Genomic DNA, 22759 nt, shown 5'->3' with positions numbered 1-22759 from the left:
ATGTAAAGTGAAAAAAGAAACTGCTCTAGTAATAGGAGCTAAAGAGGAACCATTTAAAGTACCAAGTGTCGGGGATGTAGAAAAATAGAATCCCAACACCGTATCGTTATAGGGGATTTACTGTTGCTACCAGAGGCTGAAAATAACCTTCTGGGAAGAGATTTAATTACGGAGTTAAAATTAATAATAATACAAGAAAAAGAACTAAAAATTTATACATTAACGGAAAAAGACAAACAACAAATAGATCCGAAGGTCTGGTATACAAAAGGAGAGACTGGAAAACTTGAAATAAAGCCTATTAAAATTAATTTAATTGATCCGGAGACACCAATTTGGATAAAACAATACCCCATTCCCCTAAAGGGTCGAGAGGGGTTGAAACAAATAGTAGATGAATTACTAAGTAAAGGCACATTGGAACCTTGCATGTCTCCACATAACACACCTATTTTACCAGTTTTAAAATCAGACGGATCTTACAGATTGGTGCAAGATTTAAGGGCTGTGAATCAGCGAACTGTGGCTCGTTTCCCTGTGGTAGCAAACCCCTATATGCTACTTAACCAACTATCCCCTGACTATATTTGGTAAAGTAATGATTAAAACCTGGAAGGAGGAAAGCTTATCTTCTAGGTGGGAAGGACCATTCCTGGTATTGTTGACTACGGAGACAGCTGTAAGAACTGTTGAAAGAGGATGGACTCATATTTCCAGGGTGAAAGGACCAGTCACAGGTGAATCAGATTGGAAGATCTAGTCAGCACCTGGAGATTTGAAGCTTCAAATACAACAAAGCTATAATAGAACTGGACTTACTGAAACAGACAGAGCGACATCAACAGTAGTAAAGATCTTGAATTGTCCACATGAACCCTGTGTGTATGTATATATGTTAAAAAGTTGTAACATTCACAGTTTTTTTTTTTTCGGTTTTAGACGGTTTTGCATGAAAACATAAGTCAGTTTGTATAGTTGGACAAAGAAACTGAAAGAAAAGGGAAGTAATAGAGTGAGGGAAAAGCTGAGAGTAAGTCCAAGTGAGGGCAAGACCGGGTTGGCCTCCATTTTTGCTGTTAAGAAGACACAAACCCGACCGTTGGCAGCAACCCAATGGGTCCAGGGATAAACAGAAAAATGTGCCATACCGGACCTCACGATGGCAACTGGCTTTTTCTCCTCATTTTGTGTGTTGGCCTCGTGATGGCTAAAAAGGGTCAAAACACTACCAGCTTATATGACCCCTTTGAAGAGAATGAGTTTGTTCTGTTAGCAAAAACTATAAGTAAAACTTCCAATTTAAGTCATTGCTGGGTTTGTGGGGGACCTTTGAGATTGTCAAGTTGGCCGTGGGTTTCTGTACCGCTTTCCCCATCACAAATTGTAAGTAACTATAGTGATGTTAATAATACTACCTGGGAAGATAGTGAAAAATGGCCAGTTCAATTTCCTAACAAGGGTAAATTTTGTCTGAACCGAACTCAGAAAGGAGGAGTTGATGTGGGAGAGAGTAAGTGTCAATGGACACTTACACATAAGTTAATTAACAAAGATAGAGGTATCTATATATGGTTGTGGCTTAATGGACAAGGATGCAGCAAAGGATTCAAGGGGTTCTGGTCAGACAAAAATGAAACTGAATATGCCAAACTACAAGGAAACAGTTTTTATAATTGAATTTGTGAATGGAAAAATGACACTGGGTCCTGGTATTGTACTATACGGATAAATAACAATTTAAACGAAGTTTTCAGCCCTTTGGGTGACAAAAATACGACTTATTTTCAAACCCCAAGGACTGCAGAGGGACCATTTGCCAAAGGTACGAAGGCCAAAAAAGGCCACTATTGGATATGCGGACATACTGCCTACAAACAATTGCCAATGAACTGGTCAGGAATTTGTTATATAGGGATTATCCGACCTCTATTTTTCCTTCTTCCAGAGGCGGATGGCCCCCAATTAGGAATAAAATTAGGAAATAAGAGTATTACCCGTTGTAAGCGATCCATTGATTTCAAAATAGGTGGAACACAAAAGTGGGGGGAAAATGAGTGGCCTCCTGAGAGAATAATTAAACTCTATGGGCCTGCCACCTGGAACCCTAATGAACCAATATCAGGGGCAAGAGAACCAATTTATAATTTGAATCGTATAACTAGACTGCAAGCAGTTTTAGAAATCATTACGAATAAAACTGCTAATGCTATAGATCTTTTAGCTCAACAGGCTCAGCAGATGCGCACTGCGATCCTCCAACATCACATGGTCCTGGACTACCTGCTTGCTGAAGAGGGAGGGGTATGTGGAAAATTAAATGTCTCCAATTGTTGCCTAGAAATAGATGATGTAAGAGAAGTGGTCCTTCAATTGACCACAGATATCAGAAAACTGGCTCATGTCCATGTCCAAACATGGAGTAGCTGGAATGGCGATCTATGGTCCTGGTTACCTGGAGCCCCGTGGGTAAAACAGCTTTTATTTTACTTGTTGTGTGCATTTGCTGCCCTAATGTTTATACCATGTATGATTCCATGTTTTATTAGATTGATTCATTCAGTTGTTCAAGGGATGCAAATCTCTGCAATACCAATAGATCCTGAATTAGCCAAAGGAGGAGAGGTACACCCACTAATGATAGTTAAAATAAAGAAAACAGAACACCCAAATCCCATACAATAAACCCTAGCACGTTTTGAAACTGAAACACGAATCAATTTAATAAAACAAAAGATGAGGGATTGTGAAGAATAGGGTGGTGATTCGTGTTAAAATATGATGACTTTGTTAAGAATTTGCCATGTACATAAGTTGAAGGAGATTTGTCATGGTTTTATTGTTGAAAGGAATTTGGAGGTTTTTTTCCTCAGTGACAGATGCTAAGCAGGTGGAAAATTACCGGCGGGACCCCTGTCAGAAGTCCCCAGCAACACCGGATTGCGCAGGTGAAATATGATTGGAGGAATCCCTGCTAGGAGCCCCAGCAACACCAGAAAGCCCGGGAAAGTTTGAGGGACCCTGCTGCGCATGTGAAGGAGGGACTATAAAAGAGAGTGACGTAGCACCACCCGGTGCTCGTCGGTGCGGAGTGGGAAGCCCCCCCCTGCCCCCCGGCGTGCCTAGTTTTTTTTTGCTTGTTCTTATTGCAAATAAATTTATTAAAGATATTTTCGCCTCTGCCTCGGCATTTATAACACCCAGGACCCCAATAACACCCCCAAGCACCAAGACCCTCCCCCAGACCCCAATACCTCCCTCAAGACACCCCCAGAACCCCAGTATCTCCAACAGAACCCTCTCCAGGACGTCCCCAATGCACCCACCTCGGACACCAGTATCTCCCTCAAGACCCCCCCTGAAGACACCGATAACCCTCCCAAACCCCTCCAGGACCCCCACCCACCCATGACTCCAATACACTCCCTCTAGGACCCAAATAACCCCCCAGGACCCCAATAACCCCCACAACTCCCACAGAACCCCAATAATACCCCCCCAATAATCCCCCCAGGTCCCCAGTCCCCCCTCACGGCACAGGCAGGAGTGTGGGCAGGTGCTGGGGGGGGACAAAGTGCTGGAGCCCCCCCGGGGGTCCCCCTGGCCCCCACAGGGCCTACTTCCTGCCGACAGTCTGCCAGGGCTCTATGGTCTGCAGTGGGGCAGCCTAGGCAGGAGGCCCTCCAACTCTCTGTGGTCTGCACTGAGGGATGTTCCAGGCAGAGATTTGGTTCACCCAGCAAGTAGGAATTCCTTCTTTTAAAACACTCGCTTTGTTCTGGATGGCTGAAGGAATTTTTCTCCTGCAAAGGTGGCACCAGCCCCAGCCCCAGCCCCAGTGGTGGTGTCCCCGGCCTAGCAGTGGGTAAGCGCAGGGGCTGGGGCCGATTTCCCTGGAGGGGGTGGTGGGATCGCCGGGGAAGGGGAAAGCTTTGGTCTAAAAACCCAAACTTTTTCATGGTTCTGAATCTGTTGTCAAAAAAAAAGGTTTGTTGTCACAGTTTGGGCTGTTCAGACGTTCTGATGTGTGACTGTGCTTGTCCTTTTACCTTGAACTTGGTGGGTTTTGCTGTCTGTAAGGGTCTGTTGTGTCTGCGGGGTTTATCTGTCAGGTTACCCCAGGGAAAGTGAATTTTAGCCCTTGTTACTTCAAGTGTGAAAGAAGTGACGCATTTAATATTTTCTGCTCTCTGTGGTGATTTGGGCTGGGTGGGTTCAGTCTGATGAAACATCTCAGAGTGGTGCTTCAGAGGGTGCCAGTCACCAGAGCCAAGAGGTGCTGATCACAAACCGGCATTAAGCCCGAGGGCAAAAGCTGGCCCAGGCGGGCTCTTGCCTTGGGGCTGTGGGACAGTTTTTCCCAGCTCGGAGGTGCTGGGAGAGTTGGGGGGGGGGGGGGTGAGCAGGGGGGTGTGCTGGAGCCCAGCCCCTTTGCAGAGCCCTGCTGCTCCTCTGGCTTTCTGGACAAAGTTCAGTTTCTGAGCTGAGCTTCTAATTTGCACCTTTGCCAAAAGACAAATCCTGTTTGTTTCAAGTTGGAACGAGCTGCTCAGCTTTCAGAAAAGTATCTCTTGACATCTGCAGGCAGAGCAGAAGTCTCACACAGTGAAGGTACAAGAAGTAATTGAAAAGCAATTAAAGGACAAGTTTCTGTGTGCTGGGATCCTGGGAGTGCTTCTGGTTGGGAAATCCGGCAGCACCACCTGCTCTGAGGCTGCAAACAGCCGGCAGAGCTCCTGCCGTGGGTGGCACTGCTTCAGCCTCCCCCGTCAGCTGCTCCTTCATCTCCACCTCTCTGCTCTGCACCAGCTCTGCATAAAATAGTTGCTTTTCACTGCATGTGGCTGTGGGTTGCTGGAAACGTGATGTAACCGGTTGCCATGGTGTTTCTTTGCCAGCTTGTCCCACCCGATGTGCTGTCAGTCTGCAGATCGTCACCTCGTTCCTAGGTGAGTGTTGGGGCTTCTCCTGGGGTCTCCTGTGCATCTTCGTAAATGTTGACAAAATGCCCATGTGAAAATAGAATTAATCATCAGAATAATTTATAAGGAAGAATTAAACAAGATTTAAACAAAATAAGTCTCCTGTCCAGAACACCGGTGTAGTTCATCTTGCCTGTTTTTTCTTCCCATCACCTTCAAGCTCCTGTTCAGTTCTGCTGTGCCCTGCATCTCTGCTTGTTCTCATCCCGATTTCATGTAGCCAGGCAGACCGACTTCCTCCTCCTCCTTTTCCCTGGTTTTCTCCCTGTGAAATCTGTTTTCTGTACTCGCCTGGTCTTTGTGGAAACACATTTAAAAACTGCTCTTGCAGGTTCCCCCCTTTCAGGAGGTGCCTGTGGCTGCAGGGATGCCGTGTGAAGCAGGTGGGACAGGGCTGGTGGCTGCTGTCAGTTATTTAATACCCTGCTCTGGTTACTGTTGTCATGGTCCTGTTTTCCTTCATGCTTCCCTGACCTTGCTGAGCAGCAGGAATCTGAAGGTGATGATGAAAATGTGATGGATCAGGAGAGGCAGCAGGACCACTGGCAGTGAAAGAGTTGTCAGGTGTTCAGTGTCACAGGAGAAGCACCTGAGAGGTTTCAGAATGGTGATCTGTTTGAAGAGGGGTCACACAGGGTCACCAGGACATCATGAAGATTAATTTTGTGTTATAAAGGGATTTTCCACTCTAAATCTCAGGCAAGTAGCAGTTATTTCTTGGTACATTAAAAGCAGTTAGAATTTCCTCTACTACTTCTGTCATTCCCAGGTGTTGAATTGGCAGCTGACAACCCCAGAGGTCTCGCTTCTGTCTCACCACCTTCCACCTCACACCAGCTGTTCCTGTGTGGCTCGGCTGTGTGCATTGCTGAAGTGCCTGCACACATTCCTCTCTATCCCATTGTTTCCTATGGGAAAAATGGAATTGGGAACAGTCACACTTTGGGGATTCCATCCTGGGCAGGCAATGGGATGTGCCTGAAACTGTAGTTTGACTGTGTGGGGAATTATTGCAGAACCAGAGTGTAGGGTTGGGGAGTCAAAATGTTTCAGCAGCAATGAAGAGAGAAGTATGCAAAGGTTTCAGCTGCCAGCCTGCACACACTGGGTGTGCATGTACTCGAATGCACGGCTGCATTGCCCCAGGCTGCAGAGGTTATTGTGTAGAAAAGCCCTTGGTTAGTGGAATAATTCTCTGTTGTTGAGGATTTCTGGAAAATAAATGGCAGAGGTGTTATGCTTCTGTCTGACTTGTTTATTCCCTCACTACAGCCAGGGTCGCTCTGACTGTGTCTTAGGGTGTCCCTTTCTAGCCTTGGCCTTTTGTCTGAAGTTGGTCTGCTCAATTTTTGTGATCCTTAAGGATAAAGTAGTTCATGGCAAAAACTAGATGTCTTTGTTATAAATGCAGAGGCAGAGCCGCAAATATCTTTTATAAATTTATTTGCAATAAGAACAAGTAAAAAAGTTTGGCACGCTGGGGGGCAGAGGGGGCTTCCTGCTCTGCACCGACGAGCACCAGGTGGTGCTGCGTCACTCCCTTTCATAGTCCCATCTTCACATGCGCAGCAGGGTCCCTCAAACTTTCCCGGGCTTTCTGGTGTTGCTGGGGCTCCTGGCAGGGATTCCTCCAATCAGCAGAGTCCCCTAAACTTTCCCGGGCTTTCTGGTGTTACTAGGGCTCCTGGCAGGGATTCCTCCAATCATATTTCACCAGCACAATCCGGTGTTGCTGGGGTCTTTTGACAGGGGTCCCACCAGTAATTTTCCACCTGCTTAGCATCTGTCACTGAGGGAAGAAAACTTCCAAAACCCTTTTAACAATAAAACTATGATAAATCTCCTTTAACTTATATACATGGCAAACACTAACAAAGTCACCATTTTTTAACACGAATCACCACCATATTCTTCACATCTTCATCTGAGTTCATGCTGATAACACAGTTCATGATTATTCTGGGTCAGGGATTGTCTCTTTTATGCTACTATGGTGCTTGTGGCTGAGTCTGGTACTCGGTCAGGGCAGCCACAGCTCTGGAAATTGGTGACACCCTCTGCTGCTGCCCCATCCATGAGCCCCAGTGGGACATCCCGTACCATAAACCTGGCATCAGTTTTAACCACGCAGTCCTCGCACAAGGAGTTCTTGAGGCAGGACATTAAAGCAAATGATTCTTACCTGGTTCTGATTTTTCTGACCCAGGAAATCTGTTCCCAGTGTGATGTGTCAGCAAGTACTGGACGTGAGTTAAGTGCAGACCACTGCTGTGCTGTAGTGAGCTGGCTGGAAAGCCGTTGTATGAAAACACACCCCTCCTTGCTAAGAAGAAAGGGGAATTATTTAAGAATTGTCTGTTACTGCTGTGTGCTGGGGGTACTAGTTGGGGAATACATCCCCCCTGTGTTAGCGTGGAACAGACATCTAGTTCTGGGCTGTCACAGCAGAGCTGGTCTTGTGAAAGGTGTGGGATTGCTGCTGGATCTGGGATGCAACTTCTTTGCAGAAGAAAATGAGGAAAGCTGCATGCTTTTGGCTGAACTCTGCTCTCTGGGGAAGCTAGAAAAGTGGCTGTAGCAAGCTGGGGGAAGGAGAGGGCTCTCTCAAACAGATGTGAGCCCAGTGCTGGTCGGTTACTCAGGGCTGCTCGGGCAGTAAAAGGAGGGGAGGGCTGTGTCGGCCTGAGTCAGGGGATGGGGCACAGTGCAGGCAGTAAAGCAGGGATCTGAGCGGATAATGATAGTTTCAAATGCTGCAGAGCGCCTGGGCACGTGGAGGTCTGGAGAAAGGAAAGAATGGGAACTTCTGGAGTTTGGGACTCAGAGGGCAATGAAGAATGTACCTTCAGGCTCAGCGGACCGAGTGCAGGGGCTGTGGCAGTGGGACGAGGCTGTGCCTGTCCAAATGCACAGCTGCTTGAACCGTAGCCACCAGCTTCCAGTAGCACCATAAAGTGTGCAGGGCGCGATCTGTGCCGGAGCTGACTGTAAAGCGTCAGGTAAACCTGTTCTCTGATGTTTGACTGCTGGAGCAGCCTTGCTCTGGTTGGGAAACAGGGAGCTTTGGAGGCAATACTGTGACAGCAGGAGTGCTGTAAAGCAACAAGAGGGAGCAGTTTGTCAAATTGCACCGTCAGACATCACAGACCTTTGATGTGACAAAGGGAATTGCTAGAGCACAGGGCAGAGGGCATGGAAATTGTGTCCTAGGTGGCTTCTTGAGGAAGACTGACTTTTTGTCAAGGACTTGGCTTGCCCGCTTCCCACTGAGCTTTGGGATGCAGATCTCAGAGCTGGCTCCATTTAGATGGAGCTCTGCTTCCGAGCTGCCCTTCAAAACCTTGTGGAGAATGTAGCCACAGGGGGGACACTAATTACCTTGTATTTTGACCATAATGATATGAGGAAAAGAACAGGGGCATCTGTAAGGAATAAACGAGATGTTATGTCTGATGACTCCCGCATCTTATTTTTCCTGGGTGTTAGGTCTGCTGTGGAAGGCAGGAGGAGGGAGTGGGAGCCTGGGTCTCCTCAGCTGTGTGGGTGCCCCTTTTCTGAATCCTGGCTCAGCAATGGGATGCTTGTTAGAAAGCAGGGATCAAGAAGGGAGATCTGGGCCAAGCTCTTTGCCGGCAGAACTGTGAACTCTGTGCCCTCGCACCAAGAGATAATTTGCCTCCCAGTGCTGGAGGGCTGAGCAAATGCTCCCCACGGATGGGAAACAAGTTGCTCCATCTCCCCCCTGCTCTTTCCTTTTTCCTTAAGGAAAGAGGGAAAACCCTAATGAAGATGGGATCCCTGGCACAAAAGGGGAGTCATGTGGAGTTATTTTCAAAACTCGCATTACCTCTATGGAACCAGAACAGAAGAGGAAGGTTGGGGTGGCTGAGCTTTGGATTTAGCTTCCGCTGTGGCTCTGACAAGCCCATGAGCCCAGCCTGCCATACATGACCGTGAGCAGCACAGCCCACTCGAATACCTGCCAAAGTCAGTGTGTCAGATCAGAGGGAGCTCCTCTTCCCCAGGTTCACCAGCTGGATGGTGTCCATCCTCACCCTGCCTCGGGGCTGTGGCAGTTGCCTTCAGAAGAGGAGTGGTCTTGGTCTGGGTCTGGGCAGCAGAATGGGATATTTACCCTGTGACACAGAGGTACCTCTCGGGCAAAGCAATATACTAAGTGAGTTTTTTTGACGAATGTTCATTTTTGTTCTGATTTCATGCTGTCTGAACTGTTTTGTCGAATCCTGTCGAATCCTGACTGTTCTCCCCAGCTGTCCATCACCCACTCTCATGTTTTGATGGCTCTTGTCACAGCCAGCCTGGTAAAAAGATCTTGATTATCTTCTCTTTCCTTTTTTCCCCTTTGAGAAGTCTCATGAACTTTTTGCAGCTGTCCTGACTCTCCTCCCCTGTCCTCACTGCAGCAGTGTGGCAGTTAGAGCTGCCCACCCCAGGAGGAGGTGTGCTCTGCTGGCTGTTAAAGAGTTGGCAGCGCTGTGCTCTGTGCTCATCTCCAAAGCTTCTCTGTTCCCCCTGGGCAGTGGATTTTAGTGTTCTGCCATTCCGAGTACAGTAACATCTGTACAGATACAAAACCTCTAGTTCATGGATTGGGTTCGTGAAGCCCTGATTCTTTTAATCTCCTTTGGAAGCTTCATTGCCCCACATTTTCTCTCTCCCCTCTTCTCTGTCAAACTGTTTCACAGCTGGCCTTCTTCCCCAGGCTTTGCCTCGACCCCTGGTCAGACTCGAGCTGTTCAGTTCCTGCAGGTCCAGCGGCTGTTGGGGGATCTGAGCTGGTCAGAGACAGCAGAGCCTGCTCTCTAAAGGAAGCAGATTTTGTGGTCTGACTCTGATCTTGCTGAAGCTGCTTTTGTCACCCTTTCAGAAAACTGTGGTGGTTGACCTTGGCTAAATGCCAGGTACCCACCAAGTCGCTTTATCACCTCCCCCCCCTTCCCCTTTTTTCTCAACAGGGCAAAGAGGGGAAAGAAAATAACCAACCCTTGTGGGTAAAACAAAAGCAGTTTTAATATAAGCAGAGCGAAGCAAAGGTCCACGCGCGGAAGCAAAAAAAAGAAAACAGATTTATTCTCTACTTCCCATTAACAGGCGATGTCGGGCCTTCTCAGGAAGCAGGGCTCCAATACGCGTAGTGGTTGCCTCGGAGGACCAAGGGTGACCTCACCCCCTTCCTCCTTTCTCCCAGCTTTATACTGAGCAGACATCATATGGTCTGGAATATCCCTTTGGTCAGTTCGGGTCAGCTGTCCTGGTTGTGTCCCCTCCCAAGATCTTGCCCACCCTGTCCCACTGTGGGGGGGGGAAATGTCAGAAAGAGCCTTGGTGCTGTGTAAGCACCACTCAGCAGTAGCCACAACACCAGTGTGCTATCAACACCCTGCCAGCTCCCAACATAAAACACAGCACCATGAGGGCTGCTACAGGGGAAAACCAATTCTGGCTCAGCCAGACCCGGTACAAAAACCAACCGAGGGCTGAATCAGAGCTGGCGGTTTGCTGAAGGTACCAATGAATAGGGGGTTTAGAAGCCAATGCCTGATCCCGTGGACAACCTTAATGTTGTTTCTTTGATAACTTGTCGGAGGTAGTTTATTGTGGGTTTTGTGTAAGGTGCTATAAAGCAATCCCATGCAGCTGGAAGCCAGAGGCAAGACTATTTATTTCAGGGCTTTGAAGATCTCTACTCCTGTGACAGCTGTCTCGCTGCTGCAGTGGCTGGCTTTTATTTTGCTTTGGAAAAACTGAATGAAAATTTTCATTCCATTTTCTTTTCCCTGAGGTGGGAGAATTCCTGGAAGTCTCCAAATAGAGTTAAGGAGTGTCTTCATCTTTTTTCCCTGAGCTGGGCTGAGTGCAGCTCCCAGAAGGCCGGGGTTTGGAAGGCTGGGAGCGCTGACCCGACCAGTCCGAGAGGATCCTGACAGCACGGCTGGGCTGCAGATGTGGCTGCAGGTACTGCGGGGAGATGCTGGGTGTCTGGGTGGGCTGACCTGGCTGGTTTGGTTGTTTTGAGGGCACTGTACTCTCTGCACCAGCTGCTAATAAGGTGTTTTCTGTCGGCAGGGCTGGTGGCCCATCAGTCTGTGTTCTCAGAGATGAGCCCACAGGAGTCCCTCGCTGGGGCTTGGCTGCAGAGAGCTCTGTGGTATCTTGACAGCGTTTGACATTTCCCAGACAATGCTTAAACCTGCCAGTTGACGCTTATTTAACACTCTCCTCTGTAAGAGACTTCCAGCGGGGATGCCTATCAACTCTGGCTGTCCCTGGCTGTCCCTTCAAAGAATTGTTACCAAAAGCTGTTGTATCTTTGTCACTTGCCAAATGCCACCAATGAATCTCTACTTCTGTTGCTTTGTGCTTTTACATGTTGCCTTTAATTAGGATGTGTGCTCTTCTGTCCAGGGGCTGATGGGCAGCTCTCTGGTGACCAAATCCAGGAGAAAACAAGGGGGTTTACTGTATTTCCTCTTGTACTTGAAGGAACAATCCTTTAGCCCAGGTGTCTTTGGACGTGTCTTTTGGGAGAGGGATACCAGGTCTCCAAATCCAGCAGTTTGTCAGTTTATTCTTTGTCCTGTTTCTGTTCTGCTTCTGGCCTTTAATCTGCAGCGGCAAATTGGGGCTGTGTGGTGTGCAGAGGTTCAGGGCAGGGTTACCTGTTCCTCCAGGACAGGATCTGCTGATTCAGCTCAGTATTATAAGCAAGATGGAGCCGAATAAATTTTCCTCTAGCAAGAACTGGTAGCCAGGATGGATGAGGAGTTCATTCACAGTTACTGAAACACTGAAGGAAATTGGATCTGTGTATTTAAAATTGCTTTCTTAACCAAAGTTTAGCATCTTGGGGTCTCAAGGGTTAAAATACTTCTGGCACCTTGGATCAATCTATGGGGATTTAAAAGTGCTCTGGATTAAGCAGGCAAATGAGTTAAACTGCATTTAGCTGATTCCCTGGCTGTGAATAATCCAGCCAACCCTGTGCTGAAGACATCTGGGGCTCGTCTGCTGTTAGTAGTGGAGGTTTCGGACCCTTTCTCAAAGATGTCACTGGTCTGTAAGTTACGGCTTTACTGACCAGAAGGTAGGAGGCACTTTGGAAGTGGCCCCTTGTGATGGAGACTGGAGACCTCTGCTCTTCTGTCCTGGACGTTAGGCAGTGGCTTTCACAGTGGTCCCATCTCTCAGCTCAGCTCTGCTTTCTGTCATTAGGATACAGCTTTGATTTGCCAGGGCTGAGTGAATTGGGACATCCCCTACTGCAGATCTGCACAAGACATACCCCTCTAGCAAGCCATATTCTAGCAAGGTACAGGACAACCTTACAAATACAGAAAGCTAAACCTCCCACTGATTACTCAATGGGAATGCAGCAGGCAGAGCTTTTCGTCTAGATTGCATCCGTGCTGCTGTTAGCTTCAGGAACCCAGTGCTTCCAGCCCTGCATCTTCCTCCCCGTTCTCCCCCATGCCCTGGGCAGATCTCTGTTTCAGGGTTGGCCCTGCTATTCCATGAGCTGTGCCCTCTAGACGTGGTTATCAAGTGTTAGGACAGACTTTGGGTGTTGCGCTGTGTTATTGCAGTGGTTGTCAGTCAGATGTGGACAAGTCCCAAGTGCAGATGTGAGGTGACAAGTGCCCGTTATTTGACCCTGACTGCAGGAAGAACTGAACCCCTTCAGCCTTCTCAGTCTGGGTGGAGATGAGTGATGGAAAGCAGTTGCATACTTTCAAGGGATCAGTGAAAGGACGATCCTTTGCTCTTCTCCCTCCATTAAAATGCTCTGCTGGCAAGCAGCAGCTCTGGGTTTGCCTTGATTTTTGCAGTGACTGCTTGTTGTGTTTAATCTGCTGCGCTGTTATAAGCAGTCTCCCTGCGAGCAAGAAACTTGTGAGTGGCTGAGCTGAGATTTCCAGGTTCCTGATCAGAGGAAAGGCTGTCCCAGCCACATTGGAGCTGAGTTCCTGACTGCATCCCGATAGAAAAGATTATTAATCCAGTGGAAAAAAACCCAAGCCAGAACTGCTGTGTTATCGAGAGTTTGACATATCTTAGCTGAGCAGATCTTGGTGCTCAGTATGAGTTCCAGCTCTGCTTTTCTGAGCCTGTGAGCTGGGCTCACTTACAGCTGGCCTGACTCTCAGGAATGCTGCCTGCTTTCTGACTTTTCCTGCCCCGTGGGCCTTAGGGGCTTCAGGAACCCTTTTCCTCCTTTCCTTTTCATCATTTACCACATGCTCTATCAGGTTGTAATAGCACAGTTAAGCTTTGGCATGAGGAAATGATGTTCCTTTTGCCACTGGCCTGGCCGGAGCCTCAGTGCCAGCGGCTCATGGCCAGGCAGTCTGGGTCTGCATCTGTGCCCGCAAGTGCTCCCCATGTGGGGGGTCATTCTGACCCAGCTCACTGAGGCTGGGTCCCTGTGAGGGTCAGCACTGCCGGAACAACAGTGGGTTGGTGGTTTTTAAGAGGGGTGTTGTTACACATCATTTGCTGTAAACAAGCGTGTGGAAGAGACCCAGGTGTGAAGCACGAGGCTTTGCTGGAAAAGCAGCTTGTGTGGTTGTGTGTATGGAACTGTGCTTTGTGCCCCTTGAGAAGGTGAAGCACTGAGTCATTTCTGACTCGTCTTTGGCCTGTAATTTTGGGAAGAGGGGCTTTGGGTCTAGAGGGGTGTTCTGCAGGGCTCTTGGATATCTGTCTCGGTCTGTTTCCCTAAGGGACTGGTTTACATTATCTTACAGTCAACAAAGATTGATGGTAGAAACCAGGCAATTTCCTTTTGACTTTAATTTCAATATTCTTATGATAATCTCATGGCCTCTCATCTAATAGTTCTGAAAAGCTGGTTGATGTCTATCACTGAATGGGCTACAGACCAAAACTGTTAATTTGGGTGCTTGGAAGACTTGTGTGTAGCTCCCACTCTGGCAGAAGGCAGGTGGGGAAGGGGCAAACGGGCACTTTCCCACGCAGCTCTGCAGTTAGCACTGACTTCTGCTGGCTATGAGCTTGCACATTGTCTTTGGCAAAATGGTCTTCCTGGGAAGACTAACCCAGGTGGGGAGTTGTTTCCTTGGTTTCTGTGTTCAGCACCTGAAGCACACAGGGTGGCTGCAGGTTGAAGATCTTGAGTTACAGAAACTTAATCTAAGCTGGTTTGCGAGCGTGGTGCTAGGAAGGCAGTTTCCTTCCAAAGTCTCTTTCTGCAAGTCAAGCGTTTGGGATTTTCTCCGGCAGAGGTTTGATTGATGGACAAACACATGTACACGCTTGCATTTCCTGTCCTATTTGTAGTTCACAAGAGTGTACGGCGCGCATCAAAATAAACATCAGTGGTGGCAGCTGGTTTGCTCCTGCCTGTTTCAACTGGAGCATAACTCCCTGCACCACTGTTTCCTGACTGATGCACTGACATTTCCAAAGGTGTGTATCTAGGGAGATGCCTCTGGGCATTTGAAACAAGCTGGCAGCTCCCAGGAGAGCGCCGGTGCTGTGTTTGGATACAGGTGTGCAGCTCTTTTCCCTGGCTGGGCGGGTTGCAGCTGCCATAGCCACGGTGATGGGAAGGAGAGTGGGGATCTCCCCTGCCCGCCCTGCCTTTGTCTGCTCTGGAGAACTCGGTAACTGATTATGAGTTCACCTGTTCCATGCCCCGGTGACGGTTACCGGGCACAGGGAGCTCGGCTCCACCTGTGGTCACAGCCCGGGCTGTCTCCAGCGTGCCAAGGAGCTGCGATGGCTGCCACACGCACGGTGGGGCTGAAGGGCCGAGGCGGGAGCACCAGCTCCATGCAGGGCCGGAAGGCAAAGCTCAGCCAGCATGCCCAGGAGCTGCGCACCATCATCGCCTTGCAAGGTGCTGCCCCTTGGACTTCGCGGGGACGGCCCAGGGCGGGCGGGGGGCTCTTGGTCCCCCCATCATCCTGCGTGGTACCAACAGCACCTTCGTGTCCTCCAGAGCAAGAGAGGAAGGCTTTCATGTGGTCCTGCGAGGAAGAGCTCCACCAGAAGAGAGAGCTTCTCCCCCGCCTGCGTGAGGCGGTGCGGGACATCCGTGCCCCGAGCGGCGTCCAGAAGGTACCGGCAGGTCCCCTCTGCTGTGCCCCTGACTGTTCTGGCCCTGCAGAGCCAGCTCCCCCACCGCTCCTCTCCAGGAGCAGGCAGCGCTGGGCAGCCAGAGGATGTGACCGTCCCCAGGCTGGTGGGGATGTTCTCTTTGCTCCTCTCCTGCCCCCGGTGCAGCAAGCTCACCACCTCTCAGGTCTGTGGAGCGCAGAAGCCCTTGGGCGTGGCTCTGGCCAGGAAGATGGTGGAGGCCATGGCAGGGTCCAGCGGGCAGGCGCTGCTCGCTGGGGGGCCCGGGCTCCAGGGGCGCTGGGAAGAACAGGGTGCGTGGCGGAGGGGCCGGGTGCCGGCACAGGGACAGCCCCACAGGGCTGGTGCGGCGAGACACGGGGTGTTCCTGTGTGGTGCCATGGGTCCCCTTCCACTGCTCAAGGACCCCCTGGAGCTCCCTGAGCAGATCCTTGGCCCCAGCAGAGCTCCTGGCCATCCCAGCCTGCGTATCCCCAGGGCTGCCTGGGTTCCTGCAGGCTCCAGCTGCGTTCCTGGGAGAGAGAAGCTGTCTCTGCCCTTCCCTGCCTGTCCCTGGGTTATGACCTGGCTGTAAGGCCGTGGGGACAAGGGGCGCTGGCCCCATGGAGCTGCCTTTCCCTGGGGCCCTCTTGCAGGGACAGGGCGGTGCCACCGCTCTCTGCCAGCAGCCACATCTGGGGCACCGATCGATGGCACCCAGCCCCGGGTCTGCGCTATGCAGAGTCCCTAAGCCCAACCCAATGCTGCCCTCAGCAGATGTCCACCTCTGCCTTAGCCCAGCCAGCGCCCCAGAGCAAAGCTCTCCCAGAGCCCGCTCTGCCAATGGAGCGACGATGTCCCGGAGCAACGTCCCAGTGTCTGTGGCTCTACCTTGGGGGCAGTTTTCCAGACAGGAACCTTCTCCTGCGAGAAGGTGCCCAGCGACCCCTGCCTCCAGCCTGGCCAATGCTCTCATGCCCATCCAGGTGGCCCAGGAGAAGCTCCAGGCCGAAATCAATGCCCGGGTGAACACCTACAACAGGCTGCTGGACCAGGTGAGGCAGCGTAGCCGAGCCCAGGACGAGCTGCAGAGGCGGCTGCAGCAGCTGCAGGCTGTTGAGAAGGAGGACAAGCAGCACCAGGCGCAGCTGCAGGTACCCAGGGCCCCTTCCTGGGGTGGCAGCACCCGTGGGGGCCTTCATCCAAGTCACCCCCCAGGTGGGTTCCAGGCTCGGCACACGGTGTCACACCGTGTCCCCCCTCCCGTCTCTGCCCCAGGAGGTTCGCCAGCTGGAGAACAGCATTGAGAAGATGCACATGAAAGTCCACGCTGGAGAGAAGGTGACCGCCCTGTACCTGGCGGTGCAGGATGTCCTGAGGAAGGTGAGCTCCTCCTCACTGTGCCATTGTCCCACCGGCTCTCCCTGCCAAGGCAACGAGGTGTCCAAGGGGCTGCTCTGGTGGGACGCCCTGCCTCATCGGCCAGGTCCTCCTGCTCCCCTCCACCCCCTGTCACAGTGCAGGGGACCTCTGGGGCTCAGTGGGATGAGGTGCTGTGACTCCCTGTGTCCCAGGAGCTGGCGCACCTGCCTCTGCACCTGGACCTCTTGTGTGGGACGGCCGAGCTGTATGATGGGGAGCTGGAAGACGTGGAGCTCGTGGCTGCGGATGCCCTCAGAGCTGCTTCTGCAACAAGATGGTCCAGGGCACCTTGGGGCCCTTTCCCACACTCCAGAGCCCACAGACGGCACCATGCGCCCTGGCTGGGGAGTCTTCCTGCAACAGAGACTGAGCTGGGTTTGCCCACAGCACCCAGATGCCCCCCGAGCTCCTCCTGGGTCTCACTCTTAGGCCAGACTGCCCTGGGGCTGGGGACAGCCTGCCCGAAGCACCAGCCACGGTGAAGGCAGCGTGCTCAGCACGCTCCATCCTCCAGCCCTCCTGGCCCACTCTCCTTCACAGCCTGGTTATGTGGTGTGGGGGGTATCCTTTTTGACACTGGTCACCCCAGAAGCGCAGCTGGCTCCCAAAGGTCCATTCCGGCTTTGGCAGACACTTCTCCCTTCTCTGATACACTGCAGGAGGATGTGGAGAAGGTGGAAACCCAGTTGCAGGAGGACAGAGAGTTCAGGTACTGCTCCCAGGCCGTGCAGGAGGGGCACGTCAAGGAAGCCAGCGAAAGGCATCTGAGAGAGGTGAGCTGGGGGGACCCAGCTGTAAGGAACTGTGTTAGACATTGTTTGTCTCAACATTGCTGCTCCGCGACCACCACTTCCCACCCCCAACATCCTGTTGTTCTAAAGGAGTACGCTACAGAGTCCCCGGAAAAACCACGACGTCCGCTCAAAGTGAGAACAACGACAGCCTTGGCAGTGCCTGCCAAGCTGTACCTGCACGCAAGCTGGGTGCGGGGCGAAGGGACCGCAGGTCGACAACCCCCCCCCCCGCCAGCACGGCCACCATGAACACCTGGGCATGCGCGTACGGAGGACCACGGGGCGGCACATATTACAATGAGCTCCGTGGAAATGGGCGGACTCTTCGGGGAAATCGTGGGGACTAAAGGACTGCGTGCTCCTCTCTTGGTGCCACTGTCTTTGCAACCTGCTTCAACAACTGTTACCTGGAGCTGGGACCTTGGCGGAGCTTGGAGCACCACCACCTGCACCGAGGCCGAGTCTACGGAACATCGTTGGATCCCTGGTGGTGGCAGTAATTAGCTGCATCTCTACCGTTTTCTGGCTTAGGGATTCTGACTTTCTCTTTCCTTTTCTCTCTGTCCTATCGCTGTTATCAGTTGTTATAGAAAATAAAGTTCACAAGGTTATACAGCATCTGACCTCGTTTGTGTCTTAATCTCGCTCTTGGGATCGTTTAAGAACCCGCCCCGATATTGGATCGGGACACCAGCACAGGCAGGGCTGTGGGCAGGTGACAGGCACCAGTGCCGAGCCCCCCATGGGTAGGGGGGCCTGCAGGGCCAACTCCCCCAAGGTGCCAGCAGTTTGGGGGGTGACGCTGAACATCCTTTCAGCAAGCCGGGCACGAGCTCACCGTGGACTTCTCGAACCTGCACCTGCAGGACCCTCTTGCAGGTGAGTGCCTGGTGGAGTGCAGGGCGGTGGGACGTGGGCACAGCTGCAGGCAGCATTCCCTGATGCTTCCCTCCCACCCCAGGCACCCAGCTGGAGGCCACTAAGTCCCAGGTGGAGCACAAGGACTGGGTCATCACAAAGATGGAGAAGGCCAAGGCTGCAGTGCCGTGCTCCCACCTCTGGGTAACGTAAAAATCCATCCTGATAAAACATAGGGCTGCGCCAGCCCTGGGGAGCTGAGACCTCTCTGCTTGCTTTGTGTCCTTGCGGGGTTCTCTGCTCTCCTCTGCCCCTGCAGCCCCCCAGACCCCCTCTTGTGCAGGCAGGGATGGAGCTGCTTTTCTCCATGCCATGAACCTGCAGCAGTCCGTGGTGCAGAAACCTCCCTGAGGCCACGGCCCAGCTCCTGTACCCTCCAGGAGTGCCACGGGCTGAGTCCTCGTGCTCTCCCCTGGCCAGGACATGGCTGGCAGGTTCCTGGTGCAGCAGAAGTCCTCGGCGGACCTGGAGCAGTATCTCCAGCAGTGCAAGGAGAAGCAGCAGGCACTGAAGGAGACGCTGAGGAAGCTGGAGCTGGAGCATGCCGAGCTGAAGTTTCACCAGCCCCCCAACACCCTCAGGTGCTGCTGGCCTTGGGACAGTCGTGCCAGCTGGGCCACCACCCTTGGAGAAGGGACATGGGCATCCTGGGTGTCCCAACAGGGCCCCCTTCCTCTGTCCCACTGCAGCCACCCACCCCTCCTGCTCTGGGAGGTTTTCTGAGCAGAGTGCTCCCCCAGCGCTGGTCCTGGCAGAGCACCCAAAGCTCCCACTGTGGGTGGCAGCAGGAGGACCCTTGCTCCTTGCCTGGCGTGGGGAGTGGGACCAGCAGCGTGGGGTTGGGTTGCAGGCAACATCTCTGCTCTGCAGGCAGTGTGGGGGGAGAGATGAGCAGTTTTGGCAACAAATATGGGGTGTCTCTGCACCCCTATGCAGTTGTATGGATGTGAATGTGTTTGGCTGCAGGAAGCTGGAGGAGGAACTGAGGAGGAAGCTGCAGCGGGAGGAGGCTCGGCGAGAGCAGATGCGAGCCCAGATGCTGAGGGATGAGGATCTGCTGCTCCAGTTTGAAAAGGCCATTGACAACCTCGTCATCCTTCTGCGTGGCATCACCGTGCCTGGCCAGGTACCTGTGCGGTGCGGGGGTGAACACGGCTCCAGCCAGTGCTTGGGGGTGCAGCGGCACAGCGCGGTGACGCTTGGTGCGGCCACTGTCACCCCAAGAGGCTCTTCTTCCCCACCAAGGTGGTTGTTCTCTCTCTGATTCCAGGACTCTTCTGCCAAGGCCTGGGGGGTGCAGGAGAAGCTCCAGCACTGTAGGCAGAGGCTGCAGTACCTGGTGCAGTGCGTGGCCAGCCTGCCCCCCAACAGCCACAGCCTCAACAAGGACGACGAGGTGCGTGCGTGGGGGCTCCATCCCTGTGGTGGTCTTTGGGGACCCACACAGGGCTATCCCAGGTGGCCCATCCTGAGTTGTCCTCCCAGCTGGGAGGATGGAGGTGGCCCCAGGGAAGAGCTGTGGAGCAGCTCAGCCCCAAGTGGCACTGGGCACTGCAGGGTGTCCCCCCCAGGGGGACATGGAGGTGGAGCACCCCTGGGCTTAGAACACCCCCCTCCCCTTCAGCAGTTAACCCAGGGTGTCTTTAACAGGCTTTTGTGAAGTCAGAAACCTCCTGGAGAAGATGATGGCGGAAGATCCCCAGAGCCTGAAGATTTCCTTGGAGGACACAGAGAGTAGGAGAGCACAGCGGGGACACGTCCCCCAGTGACTGTCCCAGCCCCTGCCCACAGGGAGTTCTGAGCGTCCTCGCCTGTCTCCCACTGTCCCAGCAGACCCCGACCCAGGAGTTGCCTCCAGTCCTTGGGGCTGACCTTGGCTGTCTCCAAGGCTTTGAGCACGGGGGGTGGCTTTAGGTGGGGATGTGGGAGAACGATGGCAACCGGTGGGGTGGTAAGCGCTGAGCCCCAGCAGAAACAAGGAGAGATGCTGTGGGGCAAGAAGGGGGCCCTCGTCTTCAAAATCCCCTTCACTGGCTGTGAAGAAGAACCAGTGCTTGGCTCTGCCTGGGGCCTCCTCTGATTAGATGCTCTTGGAGCAGACAAGGAGCTTTTGGCAGCTCACTGCCCTTTTTTACCAAAGCGGAGGTGAACCCACCGCCCCGCAGCTCCAGACCTTCATGGGAAGCCCCAGCAGTGTTGGGGATGGACCCCAGCGGTGGCATCCCCAGGTCCTGCAGGTCACCCTGGGATGCTGGGCTGGAAGAGCCCGTCAACAGTGCCTGTGCTCGAGGGCCTGTCACGGGGCTCTCTTGGATGCCACCAGCCCTCCAAAAGGGACCAGCTCTCCCTGGGGACACGGGCACAGCGGAGGTGGCCCCGCAGACCCTCCCCAGCCTGCTCCTCTCTGCTCTCTCCTCCAGACCCCCCTGCTTTTGATGGTGAAGACCATGACCTTGTCCTCACCCAGGAAGACATCAAGAAGCAGGGGCTGCTCCTGATCGAAACCAACAAGAAACGTGGCAAGAAGTAGCGGTTGCTCCACGCACGAGAGCTGTGGATGCCTCCGACCACTCCTTCTTCTCTGGATGCCCCCGACCACTCCTTCTGCTTTGGATGCCCTTGACCACCCATTGTACCCTTTTTCTTAATATAGCAAGTGTTCTTAGTCTTAATACAGCAGGTCTTTGTCATTCCTCCCCAGCCTACAGTAGAGCTGGACCGGGAGCTCCTCGGTCACTTCTGTCAGCCAGAACACAGCGGGGTCAACCCCTGAGGGGAGCTGAGCTGGGTTTGGAGGCAGCCCCATCCCCCTGCCCCTTGCCCAGCTGCTCTCCCTGCAGAGCTGGGGATGGGCTGGGCTCCGCTCAGCTTTCCCAGACAGAGCAGAGCTGGGGGCAGGCTGGCTTTCTCCCCCTTGGTCCTTCCTGGGACCTCTGCCCCCCCAGACATCTCTGGGAGCCCCGTGGGCTGGTGTCTGCCCGAGGCAGCTCTGGGGAAACGTGAGGCAGGGGCTGAGGCCTGGACAGGTACCGGATCTCAGGGAGGGCATCTTCGTGTTCGTGCGCGGGAGTGGAAGGGCAGAGCCTGCCTTGGAAAGGGAGAGCCAAAGCGGAGGCAAAGCCCCTCGCCTGGGCTGTCTGACCTGGCGTGGACCCTTCATGCCTCTTCCCTCCCCTGCTCCCTGCACGCACATTGTGCGACTCGCCCCCCTGAAATTCGAGCAAGCGTCGGGGACAACCTCTGGGCTGCAGGGAGGTGCCTGGAGGGAAGGGCTGACCCAGGGTGCCCCAGGCCAGCAGAGGATGCTGCAGCAAGCCTTTGGCTCCAGGATGGGATCCCCAGCCCTGCCGATGGCTCACAGAGACCCAACCGTGGAGGCCACAGCATCTCCTCTGCAAAGGCAGAGAACCGGGGGTGCTGCTGGTTCCCAAGTGCAGCCAACGCTGAGGGCTGCTGCCAGGGACCTGTGGTCCCAGCTGGAGACCCTGGAGAGTGGCACCTCCTCCAGCTCCCCAGGGGCCATCAGCATCAGAGCAAGCTTTCCCTGCCCTTCCGACTTGGTCCCTGTGCTTCGTGCTGACATCGCTTGGGACATCACCACGGGGGCAAGGAACAGCTCTTTCTGCCAAGGCTCTCGGCAGACTGGCAGGTCACCCCAAATGTTCATGGTGGGCTTTGTGTGACTGCAGGTGCGGGGATGACGGTGCCCAAATACAGAGCAACTTGTGTGTTTTAAAGGAAGCTCCAGAAAGAGCGTCACGCGCCAGTGAACGCATCTAACGGAGCTTCCCCGATTCGACAGCCCTCTAGGCGGGCTCTTCTGCAATTAAAGAGCAGCCCAGAATTACACCCACCCACCTCCCAGCCCTGTCCCCTTCTCACGTGCCCACCACAACCAGGCTGTGGGCCAGGGAGTCCTCTGCTGCCAGGAGCTGCCCAGCCATGGCAGTAGAAACCTGAACATACTCTGCAAACCGGGGGCCAAGCAGACAGCGGGGGTGGGTGGTGCCGGGCCACTCTGACACTGCCCACGCTCAGCACACCCAGGGTTTGAAGAACCTCAGCCAGGCCACGCTGGGCAGGCTGTGCTCAAAGAGGTGCCGTTAAGAAACAAAACACCTGCCCAGCGCCCCCCGTCCTGCTGACCTGCCATCTCTGCTGGTGGTGTGCAGGGCCTCCAGGCTGATGGGGAGATCGGTGCCCCCCAGGCTCTTGGTGCCCCCCTGGCACCCCGGGGCAACACCCTTGCAGGGATTGACCAGAAACTGTGGAAAATCTGCCTGTCCAGGGGCTTTTGTCCAAGCCATCCACCCCTTCTCTCTCTCAAGGCTCTCTACGGCTGCTGCCAAAACAACAAGGCTGCAGGAGCCGGCACCAACTCTGGTGTTTGCCTTTGCCGGCTCTGGTACAGCAGAACTGTGGAGCGTCGATGTTTGTCTGAATTGGCTTAGAAGCAGCAGCTTCAGGACATGTCTGTTAGACAACGGTCACCACACCACTGAACACACAGGAAGGGTTTTAACCCAGTTGATAAAACAAAGAGAGACT

The 22759-nt window shown here is 53.2% G+C and overlaps 1 protein-coding gene across 1 annotated transcript; it reads left to right on the top strand.

Moving 5' to 3' along the window:
* The first annotated feature begins 15787 nt into the window (after positions 1–15787).
* On the top strand, positions 15788–20125 carry LOC141928106 (coiled-coil domain-containing protein 183-like). Its single transcript, XM_074835770.1, has 11 exons — positions 15788–16231; positions 16356–16460; positions 16652–16776; positions 17092–17272; positions 17381–17482; positions 18112–18172; positions 18255–18355; positions 18632–18792; positions 19148–19337; positions 19482–19607; positions 20003–20125. The coding sequence occupies exons 1-11, from the start codon at positions 15788–15790 to the stop codon at positions 20123–20125; spliced, it is 1719 nt and encodes a 572-aa protein (XP_074691871.1).
* The last annotated feature ends 2634 nt before the right edge of the window (positions 20126–22759 follow it).

This window comes from Strix aluco, chromosome 11, assembly GCF_031877795.1.
Source record: "Strix aluco isolate bStrAlu1 chromosome 11, bStrAlu1.hap1, whole genome shotgun sequence".
NCBI classification, from domain to species: Eukaryota; Metazoa; Chordata; class Aves; order Strigiformes; family Strigidae; genus Strix; species Strix aluco.
Note: the sequence above shows the minus strand (reverse complement) of the source record. Positions and strands in the feature narration are given on the sequence as shown.

Excerpts from the sequence above, each read along its gene's own strand:
- LOC141928106 (XM_074835770.1), top strand. The coding sequence starts at position 15,788 with ATGGCACCCAGCCCCGGGTCTGCGCTATGCAGAGTCCCTAAGCCCAAC. Across the intron at positions 16,777-17,091 it reads GCTGCTTCTGCAACAAGATG|CGCAGCTGGCTCCCAAAGGT; the intron begins GTCCAGGGCACC and ends TCACCCCAGAAG. Across the intron at positions 18,356-18,631 it reads TGCCGTGCTCCCACCTCTGG|GACATGGCTGGCAGGTTCCT; the intron begins GTAACGTAAAAA and ends TCCCCTGGCCAG.